Source organism: Eutrigla gurnardus (assembly GCF_963514095.1).
Source record: "Eutrigla gurnardus genome assembly, chromosome: 8".
In the NCBI taxonomy this organism is placed as follows: domain Eukaryota; kingdom Metazoa; phylum Chordata; class Actinopteri; order Perciformes; family Triglidae; genus Eutrigla; species Eutrigla gurnardus.
Window position 1 is genome coordinate 21,107,585 of NC_139922.1, and position 22,861 is coordinate 21,130,445.

Consider the following 22,861-nt stretch of genomic DNA (forward strand, 5'->3'; position numbering starts at 1 on the left):
CTGACACGAGGCACCCGAGCCAACTCACGGTGGCGTTGCCCGCTGTGGGCTCCATAAACCCGTCGGCTTGGCAACAGCATCCCATTGCTCACTGAGACGCTCCTCCGTTCTGGCCGGACATCAGCTTCTTCTCAGGCAGCCGGCCCACTGACTGTAAGTGAGAGGACACGACAGCGGCCTCCGGAGATGGAGACAGACTGTCTGAGAGCCCGAGAGCGCAGCCTGAACCCGATTCACCGCGCGACCGGGCGTAATGATATCAAAGATCCCCGTAGGCAAAAATATTTGACAGCACAGATCAACCGGCGCGATGGATACGTTAATATCGGAAACATCAATGAATGCTCTGCCTGGGTGCCGAGAGGTTCCGTCATCGAGTCATATACAGAATAATGTCAATTTCATATAGCTTGTGACGTAATGGGAGATATTGAATTTTTGTTCCGGATCCAACCGGGATAAATAGTTCCCATCATAAAATCTTGCAGCTGCTGAAAAACAAGTCGGACTCGGAAAAAAGCGGGAGGGGCCATTCCAGGATTTCAGCTAACTTCAGACGAAGCTAATGGGATCATCTCACAGTAATGGAGGCTGGCGTCAATTGGATTAATGCACAAAGACACGTGGAATTAAGTGGGAGGAAGCAGTGACAGGTGAGACAGAAAAAAAGTGGACAAAGTAAGTGATTGCAACAGTCAAGAGCACTCAGGTCAATTAAGGTCATTTTCGGACGTGACATAGAAGAAGCCAGGAGCTCACCATGTAGTGCAGGTCGTCGAAGCCGTTCAGGAGCAGCTTGCTCTCGTACTGCGGCAGCCCCACGTGCTCCAGCCAGTCCCCCACGGGCTGGTCCAGCAGCCGGCCCGCAGCACCTGCCGACAGGGGAAAGTGCTTCAGGAGGGAGAAACCTTTCAGCCGGTAGCAGCGGCACTCTGAGGACGAGACGTGGCATTGCCACATCATTCTCGGCCAGCAGAGCCGAGCGCACGAGCAACAGGAAGGCGGGGGAGACAGCGTCCTCGGCGGACAGGGCGTCAGCTCCCGCAGGGCAGCGGGGGCCGGAGCGTAGTCACCCAAGATGACTGAGGGTGCCCCTGATCTCAGGGGGGACGGAGGTGACGGAGGGCTACGAGCTGGTGGACGACCAGCCGATAGGAAACAGAGTTCCCAGTTATGGCCGTCAGCCAGAAACCAGACACATTAACAACCAACAAGACGCCGCCTCACTTCAAATCCAACTTGGAAAAAAAAAGTCCAAAATGTCCCAGTGTCAGGTGGTGGCATTTTCTGTCCAAAAAATGTGATAAAGATTTAATTAAGCTCCAGTTTTGTAGTGAAGAGAACCTCAGAGGGAGATAAACACCTTCCTCCAGGGATGGCTTCACCCATGTGGAAAGTTCTCTGGCAACTTCGAGAAAACAGGAGAGTTAATTATCTATCAGACCCAACCTACTCAGCATATAATCCAGCATGCACGGTGCAGACAGGAATCGGCCTGAGAACGTGACAGCGTTCGCATGGAGAGCGGCAGGACGGACAGAAGCCTGCGGACCGTCACAAGCTGTGATTGATGGAGAGAAAAAAAAAGCTGCACTGACGGCTGTCAGCAGCCCGAGCCAAGGACAGACGACTGCCTCGAATCCTCCACGGTTCAACTCACTTTCAAAGCTAAAAGCAGTTTCTATGCCGAGCATCACGTATATTACCTTTAATTCCTAACTTGATAACCACGGTTGAAAGTTAACATCATTTTTCTGCTGATAGGAAAGCGTTACATTCGACCTAGACACATTAAGGAAGTGGACAACTTACAACAAATGTGTAAAATGCGCATTTTAAAGCTGCTTTTTCCCCCGTCAGTGCCCTCATCACCTATTCAACCCGATGCAAATGCAATCCTGTCTTAGAGGAAATTCCCACGTCATAAATCCCATTTTGGTTCCTCCAGAAGCTTGGAAATAAAAAGAGAAAAAAAAAAAAATCAAGCACATCCATTCAAGGATCCAATCATCTTAACTTCAAAAGAGCACTCAAGTAATAGCTGGCCCCGGGAATGAACTCCGGCAGACAAGTGAAATCTAAAAGAGTCTTTCCCCAGTCTGGCACATTCTGGGAGATGAGGTCCAGTCCACTTCTAGAAACAAAAAAGCCGTCCGTAGACCACTGGGCTGAGGAGCGGACCACCTAATCCTACAGATGCAGAGTTGGCGTTCTATTGTCCTGGCTGTTCACAATTCTGCTGCCTGCAATCCCTCCCTTCCTCCCTCACACTCTCTCTCTCTCTCCCCTCATTGCATACGCTTCCCCGACCCTCCCTCCCTCCCTCCCTCCCTCCCTCCCTCCCACTGCAGGTGGCTGCTCTATGTCAGTGCATGCAACTGTTCCAGCTACAGACCCTCACTGCTTGCTCCTGTATCGGTCCTTTTCTTTTCTCACGCACACTCATTTTACTTCATCTACACAAGTACAAGACACTGCAGACACGGAGCCAATCGGCTAGAGAGATCACTGCTGTCCACTCAACAGAGAGAAGGCAAATTAATCGGTCCTGACAGCAGCTTCAACAAGACAGAGCTGTAGGGACGGCGGCTCACACATACAGTGGATATGTTGGGACCAGACGGATGCAGCTAGCGACGGGGCGCTAACTACTCCACTGCAGTGGTCTCAGCTTTCCTCGTGTCCACAAAGCAAAATGAGCTCATCTCTCCCCCCCCCCGGTTAATATTTAAACAGCTTACTCCGGTGCCGGGCATAACAAACAGGTGGGCCTAAGTGAGAAGACGGATAACTTGTGGCTAATCTGTGGCACGGCTTAAATACATTAAGATGTGACTGAGGCCAAAGTGAGAGCTGGAGGTGAATGATGGATGGTGTGAGAGCTGAAGGCGTGGAGTCAGTTGTTGTGGGTTTTCTGCTACAGTGCCTGTGCACCATCCATCAACCCCTGACGACGGGTTTCTGAAAAGCCGAAAGAATAACGTGCAGAATCCTTAACGGAGACATGACTTTACAGCAGGGGTCAGCATTGATATGAAGCACCGTTACTAGATGTTTCTCGTTAAGTCAGTGTGCCACGGTAATATTAAGTTTGATAATGACACCACATCGGAATTTAAATCTGCAACGGAGACATCCAACAAACACCCATAGACACATTAAAAACATTTTTGCTCCAGTAATCAGGAGAATGTTATTTCATAAATTACATTCTCATGACAACTTAATTTCTTTGAGTTAATGCACTAATTTTTTTAACGTATTAAAAAATAAAAAGATGGAACTTGTGCAGGTCAAACAGTTAATTATTAATATCTCTACAGCAAACACAGCTCTGTTTGTATCAGGAAATCACAAAGTTGAATGCTTTCAAAGTTATTGTTAGAACTGTAATGCTATTATTATAGTATAGTATCAGTACTCTGTATCGGCAGGTATTTAAATATTTGTACTCAGTCTGACACACACACACACACACACACACACACACACACACACACACACACACACACACACACACACACACACACACACACACACACACACACACACACACACACACACACACACACACACACACACACACACACACACACACACACTTTCACCAGTCATGCTCATCAGCAATAAACTTAATAACTTCTGTGAAGAAGGCAACAATGAAAGCCAATCAGAGGAAATGTAGGACGGTTTTCATGGAATGCGAGTTGGGAAGGGGGAAAAAAAATCACTTAAACTATCGTCAATAACATCTCGCATAACTCCAAATGGCTGACCATGTGTCCCAGGCACCTGATTTCCCATGAGGACCCTGATCGGAATCAATTAACTTGGAGGTTGATTGATAAATCCAATCCAAACAGGAAACGTAGTAGATGAATAAACTATTGCTCAAGATCTTCCTGTGAGAATAAACCCATCACGCATCACATACTTAGGCTGATTAAAGGTTTTGAGGAAATGCATGCAAAGAAATACATTCCAACTTTGCCCAATGAAACACTCTGCCCACTGCCATACGGGTGAGTCAGGGTTTTAACATACAAGCCCTCTGGCCGCGACCCTGAGTAGGATAAGCTGTTGCTGATAATTAAACCTTCGAACCTTAAGGGCTTGCAAGATTCACAAGAGATGAATTAAACCACAGAGGTGAAATTTATACAAACAGATACAAATCAATACACAGAGCTCAGGAAAAACAACATCCCCTCAAACCTTTAACCTGTGATTCAGGGTTTGAATACAAAAAAAAAAACCCATTCACTTGGTAGATGAACTGAAATCAACATTTAACAGCATGCAAAGGTTATGATCATACTCTACCTGGTGTAGCATATTGCTGATCTCTGGAAAAATCGATGCCCGCACCAATCAGTGTCATGATCTTCTCGATCTGAGGAGAGGAACAGAAGAGGGAGATACAGTAAGAAGCTGTAGGAGCCACCGTAGTTTAGCCTCCACCTCTCACCAGCCAAAAACACACAGAGAAACGCCCCCCATGCCATGAACACTAATCCACCCTGCAAAAGCAAACCACAGCGTTAAATGTACCTACAGCGAGCAGAGAAGTCAGTCACAGTGGTTTAACGGGGAACATAAATAAAGATGTTGAAGGGCATCTTAAGCAACTGCGTCATGGTTGATTGCCTTTATATCTCATTTATAGCCTCAGTCATTGTCTATCGGCTCTTGACTGCAGGCGGCAGATGAGACGCAGCTACAGACTGATGCAAATGACCACAGAGCAAAAGATTTAGGGGCAATCAAACCAACAGAAAACAGCACCGGGTGAGTCATGCTTTTTCATCTATTCGTTTCTCAGGAAAAAAACGAGTCGAGCTATCCGTCATAACTTTGGCGACACAGAGGGAGTTAAATACACAGAGAGTCTGACAGGAAAGAGAAACGACTAAAACTGAAAAGATGCCCAGATTCCCATGTTTTTCTTGCAAACATTTCATGCATCTCTACAGAATGTAGAGGGGATACACAATCATTAAACCTCCTTCAAATGCATTTCATAAGGGCGCCGATAAAGCACGGGGCCATTGAGCTGCCATATTACACTTGTCACAGCACAAGGCCCCTTTTCAGCCCATCCACACTATGCATTACACATGACGAGCATGGAAAATGAAAAGGGAGGGACTGTCATACCCGTCAGGTGCCATCACTCCAACTCTTTTTTACAAAACGAGCTATGAATAGACATCTTTATTCTGGCTTTTAGGAAACATTTCATTGGAGACGATTGTCCTGGCCGCTGCTCTAAAAGCCCCGAGACAGGTTTTATGTCCCCATTAGTATAATTATATAAAGGCAATAAAGTGCCACCAGGAGACAAAAGTCTACATTTGTTTGGTTCTCATCATCAATCTGTGTGTGGGGGGTGTTTAGCAGTGAAATTACATCTAATTGAAAAGAGAAATGTTAGGGACAGAAAGTTAACTTTAAAAAATGATGCACCTATTTAAATGAGCTGCTGTCAGACTAGATAATTAATAGTAAATTGGAGCTTCTAGACTTGCTTAGAAGACGAAATGAATAATCAATGCGATTATATCATTTCCAAAAGGGTTTGACGAAGCCTGAAAGAGATCCCATCTACCTCTACCCAGAATGCCCCAGAAGACGACAGAGCCAAACCCCCAAAAAGGATCAGGAGACATTCGTATGAAGGATGGACGTTCTTACGCTGCCAATGGAATTAGATCTTCGTTGTTTTGTGGCAGGAGAAGTCGCCGGCTTCTGCTAAGAGAAAACTCAGGGGTTTTGTTTCTTATCTGGCAAGGGGAATTTAATCATCCCGTTTCCATGCAAAGATCCAGAATGACTGAATATAACAGGCACACTTTCAAATGGGAAACATGTCAAGTGCATGAGCAATGTGTAACGATTAAATCTTTGGAGAATCGATGGGAGAATCCATCAGGCACCTGAACTCCTGTACTGCAGTATAATACATCACTTGTACGCTGTTTTGTCTCTTATTTTCACATCCAACTTTAATCCTCGGCACAGAGAAAAAACAATAAAACGCCTTATTTGGAGGAAAGGAAGGGAGACGAAGGGCGGTGTGGGTGGATCGCATCATTTTAGTTCTCCATCTGCTTGACGTTACGTCTCCATACTGTTGATTAGAATTACGGCGCGTTGACCAGATGGTTGATTAGTCACACAAGCTTGACGAATAAGCTCCATCCATCAGCAGCACATGTTCCCTACATCAGTCATTAAACAGGAACATTGATGCTGAATTGGCAGCACCTCGCCTACCTGAACAAAGACCCAGATGAGTCAGCAAAAAAATAGGTGGCTACTGTAAGCGTGTCTCTGCAGGCCTCGGTGGTTTTATTGCACCTAACCAAATGGAAAATATGCTCCACAAACTTTTAAGGAGAATCAGAATAGTATTAGCATTTCCTTTTGCAGATAATCGGGTACTTTTGGGAGTGAGTGGAGGTTACCAGCTTTTCCTCAATTTCACCTTTTTTCCAAATTAATTTGAGGGAATTTGCATTCTTGCAGAGACTTAAATGAGGAGATCCCAGAAGATCCCAACGGCGGCAGTCCTCGATCTCATAAAGGGGCCGAGGTCGGTACTGAAGGGAGGATAATGCTCCTGTCAGTGGCATCACTTCTCCGCAACGAGCAGAAGGGGGGCAATAAGGGGCTGTGTGGTGCAATTCAACTGCCATTGTTATTTCTTTAGCTCGCAAGGGACAAGACACGAGCTTTTAAACACGAGCGCAGAGGTTGTAATATTCATTCCTCCCCAATGCTGCATGTGCAATGACCTCAGGGTACCGTTGTGAATGCCCCGAGCTGCCGTAACAAGAAAAAAAAACACAAAACAAGAGGATGATGGGTTGCATTTTAAACACACTTGCACTTCAGGTAAGGTCAGCGGGTTTTTTTTCACCTTTTAAACACAATCGAGCAACAAAAACACACACAGCTGCAATCGGTCTTGGTGTGTATCAGTGAAAAAGGGAATAGTTGCTCCGATGAGATTTAGAAGCAGCTACCGTGAAAGGCAGGTGTGATATAGTGTTGGAGTTGGGTAAATACATCCTTATCAGGGGACACGGCATGGTGATTTCCTCGAGGTAAAACATAGCCACAACAAGAAAAAGCCTCTGAATTTCATGGCCGAGGACTAAAAAGCCTGGCGCCGCGAGGAGGGGGGGGGAGGGATTGAATCAATACAGAGACCTGAAATGGAGAGGCGTCCATTGTGCAAGGGACTCGCTATGAGAAGGGAGATACAATGAGGAGGGTCAGAAGTCAGCGGCGAGGCGGAGGTCAACAGCTGAAGAGCGAGCAGTGATGGGAGATGGCCAGGAGATTAAAGACACAGGAACTCATTTATAATGCTCCTCGCAGCGGGATGACTGAGCATATCTAATCGATGGCTCACAATATATTGGCTGCAATTTGACTGTGATTTGGAAGCAGAAAATGTTCTATCATTATTAGCCTTGAGAATATGGAACAATACGAGGCTCGGGGAGGGGGGGTGGGGGGTGGAGGGAGAGCTAGAGGAGGTCTGGCAGACCTTGTTCAGGGTGAAACAAAAGGCTGCTGCAGGCAGAGTGTGCCTGGACCACCGGCCTCAAATGGGCAAGTTGGCTCCAAAACAAGGGTTGGACGGAAAATGACAGACTATAGTGAATGGCATCAAGGGAGACACAAGCACACCAGCGGCTGAAGCGGGTGCCAACGCCTCAATGCCACAGTGGGACAAAGCGCTGTCAGCAGTCCCTTCAACATCCTCCAGAAATAGACCAATGTCACGCTTGTGTTTTCAGGCAACATGTCCCTTCCATACAACTTGGAAAACTCATTCCCAAATAATGTAGACATATATATGCACGTCTCCCAATAAAGTGAAATCCTTTGAAGAAGTTAGAACAGAGAGGACACCTATTTTCTCAATTGACTCGAGTGCCTGCATGTCTAAGCCCCCCTGTGGTTCTCCTGTGTTCTCCCCCTGGTGGGGATTAGAGTATAGATTCCCCCTGCTGGCTGCGGCGGGCCGTGACACACAGCCACAGTTTGGTTTGATCTCAGCAGGTCAAACACGCTCTCTCCAACAAACAGCGAGGCCACTTTTGTCCTCAGAGAAAAACAAAGCTACGGCAAATCCAGTGTTCAGGAACGTGGCAACACACAAGAAGGGGGGGGGGGGGGGGACAAAGAGATGCTGCGTGCTTGCCCATAAATTTGAAAAAGCCACACACAATAACTTTTGAAAGAACGCATTTAAAAGTAGAAGAACAACGCAAAGTAGGGGCTTAAGCTCCCCGATCCCCATTGCATTGTGCTCTGTTTAGCCATCAGCTTTTACCAATAAAGCAGGCTTTACAAGAATAAAATATCCAAAGAAATGCTAGAAAGCATCAATGATTTTCCTATTCAATTCTTTCATAGCAGGTAGACGAGATTAATGAGCCTCCACCTGCTGCCTGTAAGGGAATCGATACTCACAAAAGCCGGTTTCATAGTGCCTACTGGATCCGTGGCGTACGAGTGGAAAAGGAAGTGAAAAGTGCAACGAGGCCGTGGATGGGCGGCCTGCTCCCTCTGTCTCCGTCTACAGCCCTCCGTCTTCCTTTCTCTCCTCCCATCTGTGGAGCTCAGCTCGCCGGCCCACACAATGTGCCCCCTGGATTGTCATCTTCAGTCTGATCCCCACGACCAAGACCAACCCACATTAGCATGCGTGTTACACACCAGCACACACACACACCCCCGCACAAAACACACACACACACACTCCGTAAATGGAGAGATGCATAGGCCAAGACCTCATGCAAGTCAAATCTCCTTGTCTTGAAACCAGAGGCAGTTCCAAGGGTGTGTGTTGCTCATGTGGAGAAAAGGAGGGGGGGGGGGGGGGCAGATATAGAAAGAAAAGCAAGGAGGGTGTGTGAACGGGAATATTTAGCAAACCAGATGAGAAGAAGAAAAATATGTTTTTTTAAGGGTGTGTGTGTGTTTTAGTGTGTGTGCCTTAGGGGATGGGTTTGGTAACGTCCTGGGACCCCTCGCCCAAATGCTGTCACACAGCTCAGTAGAGGATTCCAGAGCATTCAGCTGTGACCAGCAAGATGGCCGCCATCTCAGAGGGAACAACAGTAATGAAAACACTGTAGCTGGAGCAATGTTGGCCAAGAGAGAGAGACAGAGAGAGGGAGAGAGACACAGAGGGGGGGAGGGGGGTTTCATTTTCACAGGACACTCCCAACGTCATTAAAGAGAGTGCAGGCTAGGTTACGCCCAATCAAACTTTAACTACGTTCCCCACACACTCCTCTCGTTTGCGATGCACTTTACATCGGCCGGTCTGAATATTTCCATTTCAAGCAAGCAGACTTATTCTCTGAAAGGAAGCGGGAGAAGAAAGCTTCCCAGGCGTTTGCCTTCTGCTTTCAGCGCAGAAACTCCCAGGCATCTGAATCCCTATTCAAAGTGCAGAAGAAGCAGACCTCCGAGTTCATTAACACTAACGAAGGCTACCAAATTTGGACAAAAGAAATTGGACCCTTTCAAAGGCAACACTAACGAGAATGCCAACAGGGGCTCCAACTGAATGAGAAAAGCCTAATCTGATTTGGGACGTATAGGCAATCATTGCAATTAAAAAAAAAAGTGGAGTTGCTGCTGCGATCTGCATCTTCATCACATCCTCTTTGAGGCAGCGAGGGCTTATCTTACACATTTGCATTGAATGGATATGAGCTCCGTTGGTCCAGCTGACGGGCACAAATATAGTCCATACACGGTCTGTCAGGGAGCACGTACTGATCACGGCTACTCTGCTGACAACCAGAGCAAAACCATACATTTTCCATGTCGACTGCATTGTTTGTATTATACTAAACTATTTCATTATCTGTCGGGCACAGTGGAGAGTAAATAAACTGCAGTCCACGCGATGTATGAATAATTAAAGATGAACCGAGATGCGTGTGCCAGCAGCCTACTTTTAAGATTTCAAATAAGCTTTTAAGGCATTCAGATGGACTTTAAACCAGTTCACTCAGTAACACTCTCGAGTTATGGAGCACACTGCAAATGAGGCCGTCGCCTGAAGTGTGTCCCCTTCTCACCGATAAGATCTCCTCCGCGGTGAGAAGCCAACAAGACAACCTGTTCTCCTGCCACTTGGGAGGACGACTATACTTTCTGTTTTGCCTTTTTTTCTTTGACAACAACATTAATCGTCAGGCTTCAGTCTGTTCCAAAAAGCACCGTGAGAAGACAAGGGCTACAGCTGCTGAAGGCCTCGGGGGAAGAGCAGCAATTTCCAATAACCAAGTAATGTCATGCCTGCCTTAATCCTGTCACAATGCCTGAGACCACATCCCTCAGACACAATGTGAGGGGGTGAGGTGATCGTTAAACTGGATAATTAGACAGTACAGCGGCCTGTCTGTGACCCGAAAGTTTGGAGGGGGAATTAAAAGAATCCAGCGGACAAAATGTTCCCTTTTATTGACCTTGTCACTCAATTGGACCACAGTGTTCTGCAGAGGAACCACGACGTCTCAGAACTCAGGCATGTGTCAACGCTTTGTCTCTATTTCAGCGTTCCAAGTGAAGGTTGGACTTAAATAAGCCATAGATGACATTAAAATAAGACCAACTTTGGCACATTTTCATTGGGATATTTGCTTATTGCCTGATATATATCGTATCGGTGTGCATGTCGGCTGATGACAAGAATAGCAGTAAAGAAATGAACAAACTAGGTTCTACAGTTATCGTTCTACAGTTTGTCCACCAGAGAGCACTGACATGTTGGTTTTATTACTGTAAAAACAACCGGTTTGTATCTTCCTCCTAATTCCTCATATCTCTTTTAAAAAAAGGAATCCAAGGGATCCGTATCAAGAATGTTAAAATGGATTCTTGCACAATATACTGACAGATATAACTCCCAAATATCTATATCAGTATCGACCCCCAAAAAATCCAGAATTGGCTGGGCTATAATTTGTTGATAACATTATTTATCACAAAATTAAACATTAATAGATAAAAGCCTGAAGTACTATATAGAAACACAATACAGGGTAGTAGAAACTACTTGTTTTAAGGCAGATAACATAAATTTAAAAACTTCACAGTTGAGATAAATACGTCACTACTCTGGTGGACAAACTACAGAATAGTGACAGTGTTTCCAACACAAAATATCTTATTTCTGCATTTCTTTTTTCATTAGCCGTCATAAACCAATACATCCTCAATGAGTTAACAGGAGCTGTGTGTTCACCTGCCTGACTTTACTACTCTATAATGCAGCTTCTTTACTCTGGAACTCACCGGCTGCATACAGAGAAGGTCTGAAGCTCAGTTTATTTGCTAGTACCTTTAGTCAAATACTACCTTCAATTTTCTGTGAGTGTGTCCTTGGCAGGCTTTGACAAAACAATAAAGTGTTAATGTGGTCGACGCTTGTGAACGTCGATGAAGTAGATAGGTGCTCACACCTATAAAACCCCAAAGACGAGGTTGCACCGACTGTACACAAGCATGAGTCACGCTGCTTCGCTTTGCCTTCGGGCGAGAAAAGTGTTTTGAACTTTGACACGCTTCTGTAAGGGGCTTTTTATGCCGGCCCCTCCCTCTCCGTCTGAGCGTTGACGGGAGCATTTCCAGACAGAAAACAAACACAAACACAAGTTGTCGGCATGCATAAAGACCTTCTCCTCAACTCGGCCTCATTGCTGTGGGCTAGTACAACAGTTAGCACCCCGACACCGGGACCACGGAACTGCAGCGACGTAAACACGACATCTGGCACAGTTTTATGGCTGCACGCACGCATAAAGAATAAATAACAAAGCTGCGTTATCACAGTGGAGACGAGTCAAGGCTCTCATTAGAGGGAAGGTCCGACGGCGTCTATTGAGGAGGTCATAAACATCATATAATAATGCATAATTCAGTGTTTTTGTTGCTGCGTAGTTCAGATGCAGCAAAAACAAAAGAGAATAAGTCAGCACAGGGAAGTCTAATAACTGTATCATCGGCGCTTCTCAACAATATTTGTAGAGATATTTGTGTTTCATTCAATTTCCCCGCACAGAATCACAACATCCACAAATCAGGCCTGCTCTGCCCGCCTCAAATGTGGAGGTTATTGATCCATGAAAGAACAACTCCGAGACATCGACCTCGGAGTCATCTCAGCTCCCGGAGCTGCTCCGACTGGGCCGTGTAAAGGAACACTTGGCGGCAATGCGATCTCACTGCGGAGAGACGAGCGTTGGCGGTGCTGTCCGAGCCAGCGGTTCGCTCGGGACGCTCTTGCATCGGGAATGCAACGTGATCGCGGGTCGGGGCGAGGAAAGTTGTAAGAGAGACGCATGTTGTCGACGGTAGAAACAATGCAAACAATGTGAAGGAACATTGCTGAGAGGATATGGCGACGCTTAATTGAGAGGCTTGGAGGATATCATTAATCCTACTAACAATAAGAGGATTGTGGTCGGAAAATGGTGAAGAGGCCTGGAGAGGGAACCATGCTAACTGTATATACCTCCGCTCATACACTGTTATATTTGTTCTAATCTCGGTCCATAAATATTTATATAATTCTAAAGAATGCTGATGCAAAGCTTCCTGTGCATCTCAAGCAGCAGAATCCAACAAACTAAGTTCATTTCATCTTGAAATAATCCTCTACTTGTTCTGTGTTTGTTTGTACGAAGTCTGCTCGTCTCCACAGAGACTCGGTTGCTTTTTGAAGCCGAGACAATCCAAAAGGGAGACGGATCCGCGGCTTATATCTTCTTTCTGAATCTCAATTTCTTGCCTCTCTTGTCTTACTCTCTCCGCTCCTCGGCCGTTTTATCCCCAACGTTCTCGTCTCCTCTAATTTCTTCTCTCTGCGTCTCGACTCGGCTCTTTATCAACGTGCCAGATAAAGCATTACAATGCTGCAAGGAGGAATATATTGAGTTATGAATATCCACTGTGATAACAAACACGAGGCAGGATTGAAAAAATGAAGGCGCACCAATTAAGGATTTAAGGGAGCAAGTTTTGGGTGCAACATTAGCAGCAAAATTGAACCGTACTTATTGAAAGGCCTTCCCTATTTTCATGTAGACTTTTTTTTTCCATTGTGTTTGCTGACGGTTTGTGTTGAAAACAAGATGGAGATGAAATTGCAGTGTCCTCCTCAAGAGAACAGCATCTTTGCGGAAGTTCACTACAGTCAACAGAGTTGTTTGCAGCCAGTTCTGAGGTTGTAGTTGTGGACAAATGTCTCATGGCTGCAGCCTGAGCTAACTTAAGCCGAACAAGTGGGGGCATTGTTTAAAAAAAAAAAACACATTGTGCACAAGAGATGATCACAGTACAGTCCAGCACGACTAAAGCCTACAAACACCAAGAGATACACACAATAAAAGGTGACCAAAGACTTACCTCGTCCCATTCTGAGGTGAAAGAGGGAGATTTCTCAAGCCTTTTCTTGCCAGTGCTACAGTTAGAAACAGACTCGCTGCGGTTCCCCAACCCTCCGTCCTCCTCACTAGGGGGCGACACCAGCAAGTCGGAGTCGGACTTGGAGAGGCTGCGTGCCAGCTTCAGGTCCCCAGGAGGGCGCATCCTCACGGCAGACACCGCTCCGGCACCCAAGTCTCTGGGCTCCTTGTTCACAGTTGCATAAATTGCTTTGGGATCACAGTCTGTCAGGATGGCGGCCATGCTGGGACGGCTGGGCGGCGCTGCGGCTGCTACTTCCTCTTTTACTTTGGCGGGTTTTTTTAATTCTGGCTGGCTCTGGTTGGATGGCGGAGCACCTGGAAGCCTGAAGGGATCCTCGCGGCTGTCAAAAACGGGAGAGGATCCGTGCAGGAGGCCAGTGAACTGCTCCGGGACACCTGCTCCCTGATCCTTGCTGGGCTGGGAGTTATCTAGAGAAAGAGAAAAAGGAATGGACAAAGTCAGAGAAGAAAGAGTAGTCGGTCGTGAGGGCTGGATAGAGTGCTTATGACTGAGGGGCCGATCCTTAGAGCATGGCTAATAAGAAACCGCCCACACAAGCCCAGAAACAGATCTGTAATTGTTTCCTACCAGGAGTGACGGAGAAGAAAAACAGGAGAGATGGGAGAAGGCGTATATTGGCTCGAGAAAGAACAGAATTCCAAACCCAGCTTGCAGCCGTCTGACGGCGCTCTGCTGGTGCCCGGCTGTATCCCGTCACAGGGAATGGATGCTGGGCATCTTTGTGTCTCGCCTTACCTCACAGGCCCTCTTCTCTGTCCATTCCCCTCCAAAATTACATGAACATGAAGAAATCCCCCAAGCTACTGACATGCAACAACCACCAATCACAGGAAACAACAAACACACCAGAATATGCAACCCAACAGGAACAAGAAGACTGAAATGTGAAACTTACACCGGCTGCCGTCTCCAATGAAAACAACTCCTTAATGAGACCGACAATTAAAAACAATTAGATTTCCCCTCCGCCCTCTCCCCGGGGAATTACTTCCACCTAAGCCTCTTTTCCACAATCAAATCAGCCACGGGACGACAGAGGTTTTGGGAAAAAGAGTCCGTGTGGCTCTGTAGTGATCTCCCTTTGCACCGCGGTGAAGCGGCTTGTTGTCTGCCGTGCGACCGGCAGCCCTCTGTGTTTTTCTGCCTTCTAATTCTAGCCCCTAATGGTGGCTCCGGAATGGAAATTTGAATCTCCCTATCCTCAAGCAGCCAGACTCCTGATAATTAGCCCTGTGACACATGTTGTAGTGTGTGTGTGTGTGTGTGTGTGTGTGTGTGTGTGTGTGTGTGTGTGTGTGTGTGTGTGTGTGGGCGGCCTCTGCCAGGGTGACAGGGTCACGGTGTTTGGTGTCGGTGAAACTGGGGCAGTGATATCACAGGAAAAGTAGCGACCTGTTGCGACACGTTGTCCGTCCTTCACAGAAGAGTTTCAGCAAAAAATCGCCCCGTGAACTCGCCTCCGCTACCTCTCAACCTGCCGCTCAAAAGACCGGAAACATCAAAAAGAGCTGGCTGGGTGAAGACGGCGAAATCTGCTGTGCACGAGGACAGGAAGTGTACCACAAACACGCAAACTGGCGACGCTGCCCCTTTACCATTCCAGGGACCATTTGTAGCACGAGGGAAAGTGTTAAAAAACACACAAACTCCGCTTTTCACAAGTTTCGAAACACTTCCACGTCTCGGGAAAGTGTGCGTGGGTGTGTGTTTGCGTGTGTGTTATAAGGGGCGAATGAGTGTACTGCGCGCATATGTCAGGATCACAGCCAAACACCTTCCCTCCCCTCTCCCCCTTGGCAGCTGGGAAGTGTGAACGCCCTATGAGCACATCGATGCGCTTCCAACAATCTCACACGGTGTTAGGCGTCGCAGAGAACCCCTGCACCCTCCGCTCACGCAGTTCTACGGTGGAAAAAATGCGCATGGACACAATCTGATGTTATTACGACTCCCAGCAGACGGGGTGAGGTCATCACAGAGGTGGGATGTGTGTATTTCGTTTGGCAACAGCGGCTCCGTGTCTCACTGGTGACGTCAGGCTCGTTTTGCAGACGCTGCAGTGCCGCTGCTGGCTGTCAATCCACCATCCGACAGCCAACAAAGTCCAAAGTCAAGTCGTGCTCTGCCTGTGAAACCGCTGCTTTACTGTAGATTCCAGACTCTTCCACAGCAAGAACGTCAATAAGGAAATAAAGAGTGTCTTATTGATGTTTGGACATTTACAGTAAAGCCAGTAAACAAATACGTTCCATTGATAAATAATAAAGAACAATGAACTATCATACTCAAATTCAATCAAATTCATTCAAAAATATGTAAAAGGCACCAAGTAAATGAAAACAAGCAAACTATGGTACTTAAACAGGTGCTTCCCATCTTCAGCCTCCCTGCATCCATCTGTGTCATCGCAATTCATAACAGCACATCCATGAAGCAACCATTCAGTGCTTTGGATGAACCATGACTTGTTTTTTTTCCCCTTTAGAGGGAACTGAATCTGTAAAAGCTGCAGCCATAATGAAGAAAGGAATGCATGACTGAGGGAAACTACATGAGCAGATCATATTTCATAAATATGGATTCGTCCCTCTCGCTGTTCATAACTGTGTACTATGAAAAGCCCATGTTTGTTGTCCGTGAGACTTATGCGATGTTACCACTCGTGAGATTTATATTGCTTGGAAATCCGATAAATCAGTACACAGGTGGAAATCTGTTGGGGAAACACTATATTCCTGCTGAGAACAGCAATGTGTTTATGACAGATGATAAACACCCTGGCATCGCTGACCGTGCATATCTCCTCCACCTGCCACGGAGTGCTGAGGTCTAGTCCCAGACCGTCCACAAGAAGATGGGACCTCAGATTGCTTCAGTCCCGATGAAAACCACGTTCCACTGGAGCAGAACTAAACAGCTGTCTGTGTTCATGTAAAACACAGAAGTGGGGAACTGTGTGTTTAACTAGTTGACATGCAAAATCTCAAAGTGGTTTTCACACAAACTAACTGCCTTTTGTGGTTTTGGAAAAGGGAAACAAGATTATAACCCAAGGAAAAAGGACACAAAGGCCCATATTAGCAATAACTGTCAAACCGACTCACTTATCCTTTAATCCTACATTCATCATGAATTTAAATTATATATTTTATATACTTTAAAATCAGGAGGTCCACTTTCTAACTGCACCTAGTGTGCATTGACGTCAAAGTTCACATATGATAGATTTGTTATATTAAACGTATCATCCTAATGTTGCTGCGGTCCCTCTAAAAAATAATTTGGGACAAAAGGACTTCAAAGTCTTTCCCACATCCAGGAAAATAATTAAACAAACAACCCACAAACTGTCTGGTTCCGCCTGTAAACAGCTCCATCAATTCAGCATGCCTCCCATGCTCCTTCCTACAGTTTTACAGCAAACATGCTCCAAAAAAAAAGATTATTCAATAAAGATATCCGCAGGCGTGTCGGCGACACCCGGAGTCCATGCTCCCTTACCTCCGCTCCATGCTTGACCGGATGACGTGGCAAATCCAGCTCTAAGCGGCGTGTGGATCTGAGATAGGAATGGCACAATCTGATCAAGAATTCGGTTGCGTATTGGCAGTGAAATGAGTCTTTTCCACTTGCCAGGGAATGTCAATCAGCCTGCTCTCGACAAGTCCAATGTGCTCTGCTGCTCCAGAATGCCAATCATGCATTCCCTGGCAGCGCTAATCCGAGCCTCGCCCAGCTCACCCTGCAAACTCAAATGCATTTCTCCCAGTTCATCGACATGCTTGGCTTATGTGTGTTTCCCCCCCCTTTTTTCTGATGTGTCCAGTCCATCCTATCCTCTCAGCATTGCCAGCAGCAGTTGTTCCTCATTAGGTTACTAAAATCTGAGGAACGTGGTGGAACTCACCTCCTGCTGCTCGTGGGCTCACCCGTCCAGGAGGGTGCAGGGTGTCTTTCGTCTTGCTTGGGGCTCTGAGGTCGTTTGGGGCAGTGGGTTTACGCTAATGTGGGACAGAATGGAAAAAGACTTTAGCATGCACCTGTCAATCAAATCTCACCGCCCAATCACAATCATATTAGCATCTGCACTCAATTAACAGCCCTCGCTAATTATTGAGCCGACTTAAGACGCTAGCTGATTGATGCCTGCGTGGTGGTACTGGTGGCAGATTTGTCCACATCAGCCATAATGCAGCCTCAGGCGGCTGTAGATCAGCAGAGAGGACGCCGTGCTGCTCATCCATGACGATACAGCAGCTGAGCAGCACAGCTAATCCGACGGGAGCTTGAAATAAAAGATGTGAGCAGATATTGTGGGCAGCAGGTGGGGTGGTGGGTGTTAGGCAGCACTAATAAAAACGGCAAACCGGATGATAAATTGGAAAAGGCAATAAAATAAGATATGATGGGACAATAAATAGAGCAGGCGGCTTCACGCAGTCATTATGAGGGTCAGCTTAAGACGACCTCTGCCTCCTGCTGACATATGACTCAATCTCTGACTGGGAGGAGACCTCCAGCTTCATTATATAACCCTTTATGGTCATGCTCCACATATGATAATTCAAATCGCAGCTGGGATACTGATCTCAAAATTCCATTCGTATGGGTTTTTGGCAAGTTTTCACAAAAGGATTTAGCAAACAAAGAATGAGACATATGTATTTCCACAAATGTAACCTATGGCATGATGCAACATTGAATGAAAGAATGTAACGTTTACCTGAGGTAGGACACTGTTGGAAGACTGGAGAGTGGCGTTCTCATCTAAGGAGAGAGAGAAAAAACACGAGTGAGGACGGAGTTTGGGGCGGATGAAAGATGATCTTGGCCCATTCCAGAGTTCAATTACTCAATATATCTTTGAGGTCACAGACACTTCTGATTGTCAGGACAGCCATTATGCTGAAAAGGAAGTGAAAGTGATGTATAATCAAAAGAAAATCATGTATTATGCATGGCGACAAGTCAGGCAGACTCGCAGATTAATCTGCCTGCTATTTAAACAGTGCTGCAGCTGCTGACGTGATAAAGGAGTTTTAAAACGGATGAGAAACTAATCGTTTCTCATTTCTCTCCGACCAATGGGCGGAGGACATGATAAAGTGAAAGGGGAGGGGTGGTGGTGGGGGGTGGCGGCATGATGACATCAGCGTTTAAACTCCAACCCTTCAGCTCAGTGACGTTTTCTAATGGTGCTAGTGAGGCTGACTAAGCTGGAGGGCCCGAGGGGCTGGTTTTCAAAACTTTAACAGCAAGGGATCAAGATGGCCTCCTAATTTAATCCCATTTGAGCCAATTGCATGCAGTGCCATTCATCAGCCACGACTAAGGAGGGTCAGCTCATGTACGGTCCTGGTGAGCGTTGACCGTATGTGTAGGCGCTCTTGCTGATTGGGAAAGTGATGCATTCAGGCCCCAGCTCTGCACCAGATCTGCTTTATCGCTGCCAGGGATGAGGCGTCATTGATATGCATGCTTTACCCTGGATTATAAGAATCTCATGCAAACAAAGAAATACTGGATACTCCTTGAGGGTTAATCCCTGAAATACACTATTACCTTTTTTGGAGTGGGACTCCTGGCTGGGCGGCGGGTGTTTGGTCTGGGCGGTCAGCAACAACTCATATGTGTGATCCTCGTCCTGCATCGTCTCTCCTCGCTCATCAATACTGCTGTTAGTACAGAAGGCCTGCAGAAAAAAACACACACAGAGAGCAGAGGCAAGGAAAGGGAGAGGGAGGGGAGGTGAATAACAACTTGGAGTGACTTGCTATTTCCTCAAAACTCGTTATAATTTATGATCCGAAACATCTTTGGTGCGTAAAGCTGGAAAAATGTTTTGGTTGTGGAAAAAAAACAACAAAAACGTCCTTAACGTTATTTCAACAAAGCGTCGTCTACGGTCAGTGACCGCTGAGGCCAGACAGGTTTCTGTGATTTTGTCTTTCCACTTCACTTCTCCTCCCTTTCACGCCCCCGTTGCCTGCGTCTCATGCTGCACTCGGATGAATATTTATTAGGAAGCGGTGTGATTTGAGCAGTGGCCGTGATGGAGCAGTCGTGAAGGAGGGGAAAGGGGGGGTCACAACGAAAAGTGGCTTTCTCTGCAGCAGATAATCACTTTCCGAAGGCAGCACATGAGAATCTGTGTCGTTACATGGCAACATGTGATCTTAGCTCCTCACCTCTTCTTCATGACCAGGGCCATGATGTGACGAGTGGACCAGGCGGTCTTTCTGTGAATGATCCGGAATATAAAACGGATTAAACATACGGTTGATAATAAATCTATCATTCGTTTATTGCAAGAACTAAATTAAGAAACACATTGAACTCTGTGTCACGAGGAGCGAAATGCTGGATTGGTTTGAGGCGCAGTCCACTATCACCCTCTAGTGGGAGTTCTGCATGTTTTTTCTCCTATAAAAGTCTGATAAGGTTCCCACGTTGCCTCCGTGTGTGTGTGTGTGTGTGTGTGTGTGTGGGGGTTTCAGTTACACTCCTGCTGACCTTTCCAGCTTCGCTCTCTGGCCGACCAGAGTCCCTGTCCGAGGACTTGCCACTGGTGAGGCTGTCCAGAGAGTGACAAGAGGTGGCTTCAAACAGAGCCTCGTAGGGGCTCTCCTCCTCGGGCCCCGGGGCCAGCCCCGAGATCAGCTCGCTCACCTTCTCCAGATCACCTGTAATGTCAATGTACACAGGTGTCTTAGCTAAACTGATTACAGATGACCCCCGTCTTTTGCATTTTTTTATTGCTGATCGCCGCTTCCCGTTTTAACTGCTGACTGAATCACAGCTACTTCAGTTCAAAACCCCCCAACTTCTCAGACATCTGGTAAATCTTACTCTTTTTCCGTGGGCTGGGACTCTCCTGAGGCGGAGGGATCGGTGGCGGGGGAAGGTCAATGTCAGGGGGTTTTCCAGCCTTGTGACCTGCGACAGACAAACAAGAGATTGTGTCAAAGCCGGTAAATGTGAAACAGAGAGGATATTCCCCTCAAAAGGTTCTCCGTTTGCTCTCGTTCTCTTCACCTATGATGAGAGCAACGATCTCTCTGCTCTTCTGCGAGGGCATGTCCTTGACAGTGTCCAGCACCGACAGGCCCTTCTGGTCCAGGATGTTCACATCGATGCCTGGCGGATGACCACAAGGAACAGTCAAGTGTGTGTTTTTTTCTCATTTCATTTACTTAATCGGAGCTGCGTTGATTTAGAGCAGCGAGTGATTGTGGTGTATTTTTTGGTGTGCCACTGAAGTCTGACCTGCACTGAGAAGTTTCTGCACCACATCCGTCTTCCCAAACAAGGCCGCTTCGTGGAGGGCACTACCTTTCTCCGTCTAAGCAGTAAAAAAAAACAAGGGCATGAAGAGCCAGAGGCACAGAGAGAGTCGAGGAAAAACACCAATGTCTGACACGGATATGCGTATTTCCTTCTACTATTGCCAGGTGAATCAGACTGCAGCAGTGAGCAGTCCTGTTGCGACACTCACATTTAAGCAAGATAAACCGTATATGGCAACTACCGGATTTATGCCCAGCACCCAGTCAGGCAATTGTGTGATTGCCAAATCAAAGCAGATCATTTTCCAGCTCAGAGGGCCATGCTAATTGCAGCCTACAGAATAGAAGGACACTGGTTAGACTCCCCATCCTACATTCAGAGGGAGAAAAAGGATGGAGTGAAGGGGAAAAGTATTTCCAGTCAGATGGATGACACAGTTTGGTAAAGAGTCAGAGCCACAGGGCCCACCAGGGGGAGCAAGGCCAGTTCTGCTTTGATACCACAGCAGTTCCTTTGCAAACCGAGAGCTTAAGAGTTTTACATTTAATCTCATAGCCTTAGTAGGAAGTAGAGAGAGGAAGTGCTGCAAGGACAGATTAAGTTACCCCACATGATTTCAGCCATGGGAGCACATTAAGACATAGTTGCAAGCCCTCGAGTTGTCACACATGTAGACGCAAACACACACACACACACACACCTCGTAGTTGATGTCCATGCCGGCATCCAGCAGCACCTGCACGGCCGACAGGTGTCCGTTGCGAGAGGCCAGATGCAGCGGCGTGTGCTTCTTGGTGTTGCAGCTGAGCAGGTTGGGGTGGGCACTGAGCAGCAGCTTGACCACCTCCAGGCGGCCGTACAGCGCGGCCAGATCCAGCGGGGTCTCGAACTTGTTGTTCCTCATGGTGGGGTCCGTCAGCTCCTCCAGCAGCAGCCGCACCACCCGGGAGTGGCCATACTGGGCAGCGCAGTGCAGCGGCGTCTCGTTGTCATTGTTCTGTTGTCATAAAGGAAAGTCATAGTCATGTTTGTTAATAAGGAAGAGCAGGTGACTCAGCGGAGTCCTGCGGAGGTTAAACAGTCATAGAGCCATATGAGCAGGTTAGAAAGGTCATGAAAAGGGCAGCACCGACAAAGATGAAGCTATAGTGAGGCCTAGGGGGACAGGGTGGGTCTGGGGGGAGGACTAGCAGGCATGCATGGACCAATGAGGACAGGTGTTGGGCATGACAGCGGGTGTGAGTGGGCAGGAGGGTGCTAGCAGAGGGGCAGAGGCACCCAGACAGGTGGGGAATGAACAGAGACACGGGCCACTGATGGCAGACCGTCACTGGCATCGTAGAGTTAGGAAGGGTGACACATGGCCCATTAGTTTTACCCTGTCAAGATGGGCTGTCACATCGATGAGGCGCTATTTCTGCTCACACACACACACACACACGAGAGCATACCATCTGCAACAATCATGGAGGTTTTAGACCTTTCTGCATTTCCACATGCTTTGCATTGTGACGGTTGAGTTTCTAGGGTAGCTGAGAGAAACCATGGGACGATATGAAAATGTCATGATGTCACCACTCTCATGGCTGAAATCACTGCTATTCACAATATTATACCGATAATCATCAATGTGTTCTTATATCTCTTAAAAATGGCAAAAGAAACAAATATTTGTATTGCCATTTTGTTTTAGTGAACATCCATTTTAGTCAAAAAAAAAAAAAAAAAAAAAATCTGTAAAAATAATGCAATCATATGGTCTCCCTGTATAAATACACAAAAATATATTTTAAAAAATGGGGACAACGTGAGTCTGTTTTTATTACATTATTATTAGTATTACTTCCTGTATTTTGAGGGTTAGGCTGGATTTTTTTATCTACTACACCATGATAGTGAACTGGACAGCTTTTTGAAGTCGCGTGTGAACATATTCACAATGATCCTGAAAACGTACCATGACTGTTTTTCATCCGTGATCAAATCTTACATCATCCCATCCCTAGCTGAGAGAGCGGTGATGCATGAAGTGGCCTGGGTGACC

The 22,861-nt window shown here is 46.7% G+C and overlaps 1 protein-coding gene across 5 annotated transcripts in view; it reads right to left on the bottom strand.

Moving 5' to 3' along the window:
* LOC311017359 (ankyrin repeat and SAM domain-containing protein 1A) overlaps positions 1–22,861 on the bottom strand; it is a 55,646-nt gene that overhangs the window by 14,089 nt on the left and 18,696 nt on the right. For 4 of the 5 annotated variants that reach the window (XM_084015624.1, XM_084015623.1, XM_084015622.1 and 1 more), the window contains 13 exons: positions 21,518–21,814; positions 20,797–20,872; positions 20,566–20,667; positions 20,380–20,466; positions 20,044–20,213; positions 19,719–19,769; positions 19,093–19,222; positions 18,254–18,297; positions 17,438–17,531; positions 13,447–13,937; positions 5,695–5,751; positions 4,324–4,393; positions 760–872 (listed from right to left, as the gene is read on the bottom strand). In XM_084015624.1, coding sequence (XP_083871750.1) covers positions 760–872; positions 4,324–4,393; positions 5,695–5,751; positions 13,447–13,937; positions 17,438–17,531; positions 18,254–18,297; positions 19,093–19,222; positions 19,719–19,769; positions 20,044–20,213; positions 20,380–20,466; positions 20,566–20,667; positions 20,797–20,872; positions 21,518–21,814 — 1,782 coding nt within the window. The remainder of the gene's footprint in view (positions 1–759; positions 873–4,323; positions 4,394–5,694; positions 5,752–13,446; positions 13,938–17,437; positions 17,532–18,253; positions 18,298–19,092; positions 19,223–19,718; positions 19,770–20,043; positions 20,214–20,379; positions 20,467–20,565; positions 20,668–20,796; positions 20,873–21,517; positions 21,815–22,861) is intronic. The other variant, XM_084015621.1, reaches the window with a different exon arrangement.